The 4,095-nt window shown below is 45.8% G+C and overlaps 1 protein-coding gene across 1 annotated transcript; it reads left to right on the forward strand.

Moving 5' to 3' along the window:
* Window positions 1-833: 833 nt before the first annotated feature.
* LOC122274610 lies at window positions 834-1,628 on the forward strand. Its single transcript, XM_043083634.1, has one exon. The coding sequence runs from the start codon at window positions 834-836 to the stop codon at window positions 1,626-1,628; it is 795 nt and encodes a 264-aa protein (XP_042939568.1).
* Window positions 1,629-4,095: the final 2,467 nt, after the last annotated feature.

A 4,095-nucleotide genomic window follows, 5' to 3' on the forward strand; every position in this document is an offset into this window, starting at 1 on the left:
TGAGTCAAACCAACTACCTCAGTTTGGTTCTTGGCTTCGGGCCGAGGGATACACAAGGCGAGGAGGGGATTCTGGTTATCCAGGAAATGGAATCGGGGGTAGATGGGATTGGAGGAAGGATCTAGGGGGAAACAATGAGGGAGGAATGGAGGAGGAGTCGGCCGGGAGCAAGGTGCAGGGGTGGCGATGTCCAAAATCTAACCAGAGGCAGGTTGGGGACCAACCAGCGTTGTCGACCGAAGAGGAGGGAGGGAAGGGAGCTACACTTCTCAAGGGCGGACTAGGTGGACTAGTTGGAATAGGTCAAAGAAGCTACTATCAGGGGACACGGAGGGGGCTGGGAAAGGACTGATGGGTGATGGTGTGGCAGCAGGGGTCTCATCAAAAGAGTCGAAGGATAGTAAGGGGCGGGAAGAAGATTTTAGTTCGAAAGAGGTTTTTAGCTTGAAAGAGGCTATTGGGCTAAGGAGAGAGTCAGCCTCGGGCCGAATTCAAAAGACAGGTCACGGGCCGAGTATGTTTTTAAGCCCATCAAAAGGCACTCGGGATACCTTGCTAGGGGAGGTGGATAGTGGGGGATGTATGAATCTGGGTCCCTCACCGAAACCAACCAAGCAAAAGGAAGAAGGCCGGTGGAAACGCAGAGCTCATAACAAAGGCCTGATCTCCCCGGTTTCAAAAGCCATATTGAGTAAGAAAAGGAGATATGCAGGAGATGAAAATGAAGCCTTTTCACAGAGGCGAGTCAAGAAGGGACGTGGTGGAGAAGTGCCAAGTAAGGTGTACACAAGGCTGGACATGGCAGAGGCTTCGAGTCAGCCCCGCCATGAGTCATGAAAATTCTAAGCTGGAACTGTCGGGGGCTTGGGAAACCCCGAACAGTTCAAAGCCTTTGCATGTTAGTAAAGGAACAAGTGCCTGACATGGTTTTTTTAATGGAAACGAAATTATTTTATGGTAGAGCTCTTAAAGTGGAAGAAAGATTTCGGTTTGAAGGGGTGATAGTGGTTGAGTCAGTTGGGAGAAGCGGGGCTCTTATGATCATGTGGAGACAGAAGGAACGTATTGTGTTGGTCAACTATTCTCAGCGACATATTAACGTCCTGGTGCAAGAGGAGGGACGCAGGGGGAAGTGGTTGTTGACATGCTTTTATGGCCAACCCGAGGCCAGGTATAGAGGGGAAGCATGGAGATTATTATCATCGTTTAGGCCTGCTGAAGGGGGGTGGGGAGTAATAGGCGATTTCAATGAAGTGCTAACCAATGATGAAAAGGAGGGGGGGAACCTAAGGAATGAGAAGCAAATGGGGATGTTTAGGCGAGTCTTGGAAGATGGAAACCTATCAGACTTAGGCTGGAAGGGGGACAAGTTCACTTGGTGTAATCAACATGAGGATGATACCTTTATAAAGGAAAGACTCGACAGGGTGGTAGCAAACCCAGAATGGAGAGCTATGTTTGATGCGTATAGGGTCGAAACTCTACCTGTTGTTTGTTCAGATCACAGGCCAATTTTATTAGAGTGTCTTTGGAGCAGGTGCACAGTTCGAAGCCACCATGTTTTTTTCAAATATGAGATTAACTCGGTTAAGGAAGAGGGGTGCAGTGAAATAGTGAAGACTGAATGACAGAGGAGCAAAACACGAGGAAGCTGGCTGGCACGGGTACAAGGGAAGCTGGAAGGATGCAGAAGGGGCCTTCAAAAATGGAGTAGATGGTTGGTAAAGAAAAGAACCGAGGACATCAAAGAGAAAACACAGCTTTTGGGAGTTTTGGAAAGAAATGAATGTAGTGAAAATATGGCCGAACAGAAAAGGGTGCAAAAAGATTTGGGATTCCTTTTAGACCAAGAGGTCCTCAGATGGAAGCAGCATGATCAAAGCCACTGGTTAAAAGGGGGGGACAGAAATACCAAGTTTTATCATGCATGTGTCAACCAACGTAGGAAAAAGAACAAGATTGAAAGGGTAGTTACAGCTGAAGGGGTGGAGCTTTCAAACAATGAGGCTATAGCATCTGGTTTCTGGGACCACTTCTCAAAGGTGTACGAGTCATCCCACCCGCCTCCTTTGGGCATTACAGAGTGTATATATGGGGTACATGCAAGAGTAACCGATGATATGAGAAGCAAGTTGGATAGATAATTCACCAGGGAGGAGGTGTACGTAGCCCTCAAACAAATGTCTCCGTTCAAGTCACCAAGACCTGACGGCTTTGGGGCGGGTTTCTTCCAAGATCACTGGGGTTCGATTGGAGATGAAGTATCAAAAGCAGTGATGGATTTTCTGAAGAATTCTAGCATGCCGAGAGGGCTAAACCACACTTACCTAACGTTGATCCCTAAGGTAAACTCTCGAAAATCAGTTCATGACTATCGTCCTATTAGCTTGTGTAACGTTATTTACAAGTTGATTTTGAAAGTAATGGCAAATAGAATGAAACAAATCCTGTCCTCAGTTATTTCTTGGAACCAAAATGCCTTTATTCCTGGTAGAATCATAACATATAGCATTATGGTAGCTTATGAACTTCTTCATACCATGCATTCGAGACAAAGGGGAAGGGAGGGTAGTATGGTTGTGAAGTTGGACATGTCAAAGGCATATGATAGGGTTGAATGAGATTATCTAGAGGCCATGTTACTCAAGCTCGGATTTGGGCAGAAATGGACAAGTTTAGTAATGATGTGTGTGAGGTCAGTGAGTTATGCTGCTTTAGTCAATGGAGTACTGGGGGAAACCATCATCCCTTCAAGAGGATTGAGGCAGGGTGACCCCTATCACCATATTTGTTCTTGATTTGTGCTGAAGGATTGAGTGCGATGCTACAAAACGCTGAAAACAGTGGGGCCATTAAGGGAGTAGCAGTGGCGAGGGGAGGCACAAGGATTAGCCATTTATTTTTTGCTGATGATTGTGTTATTTTTTGTAGAGCAAAGCAAGTAAAATGGTTTGTAATATCCAGCATATTGCTGCAGTTTGAAAGGGCATCGGGGCAAACTTTAAACAAGCAGGAAACAAACATCTGTTTCAGCTCAAATACAAGGGCCGAAAACAGGAGTACTATTATTCAACAAGTAGGAGGTCTGATGTGCAACAACTACAATAAGTATTTGGGGCTTCCTACAATTATTGGAAGATCAAAGTACAAGTCTTTTAGAGAACTGAAAGAGAAGATATGGAAGAGAATTAGTAGTTGGAAAACTGGCTTCCTCTCCACTGCAGGTAAAGAAATTCTGATCAAGAGTGTTTTACAGGCGATACCAGCATACACGATGAGTGTTTTCAAGTTACCTGGCACCTTAGTAAAAGAAATAGAAGCCTTGCTAGCTTGATTCTGGTGGAGACATGGAAACTTAGAGAAAGGAATTCACTGAAGAAGTTGAGATAAGCTGGGAAGGGCCAAAGGAAGGGGAGGATTGGGGGTTTAGGGACCTTAGTAGTTTTAATAGAGCTTTGCTTGCTAAGCAAGGGTGGCGGATCATCAAGGAGCCCAATTCTCTGGCGTCTAGGATCTTCAAAGAAAATTATTTTCATGACAGTGGGCTGCTGGAGGCGAAACTGGGGTCGGGGCCATCATTCGTATGGAGGAGCATCTGGTCCAGCCTCGGTCTAGTGAAATGTGGTCTGGTTTGGAGGGTGGGCAACGGGGAGAGCATTAAAATTTGGACAGATAAATGGGTGCCGAGGCCAACAACCTACCAGGTTCAAACACCAGTCAACACTTTAGGTGATGAGGCAAGAGTAGCTGAGCTAATTGATGCAGGAAAGAAATGCTGGAAGCGTGAGGTGATTGAGGCAGTTTTCTCCAAGGAAGAGGCACAAGCTATATGTGCCATACCTATTAGTTCAAGGGGGTCGAAAGACAAACTAATATGGTCGAGAACAACAAGTTGTGTCTTCACGGTTAAAAGTGCCTATCATGCGGATCTTGAGCAGAGTAGACAGGTGCAAGGTCAAACATCCAACAGGTGGGAGGGTGAGGATCAGTGGAAAAGGCTATGGAACCTAGGAGTTCCAAGGAAGACCAAACAGTTTTTGTGGAAAGCTTTAAACGACATTTTGCCTACGAAAGGCAACCTGTTTAAGAAGAAAG

The sequence above is a fragment of the Carya illinoinensis genome, chromosome 8, assembly GCF_018687715.1.
Source record: "Carya illinoinensis cultivar Pawnee chromosome 8, C.illinoinensisPawnee_v1, whole genome shotgun sequence".
In the NCBI taxonomy this organism is placed as follows: domain Eukaryota; kingdom Viridiplantae; phylum Streptophyta; class Magnoliopsida; order Fagales; family Juglandaceae; genus Carya; species Carya illinoinensis.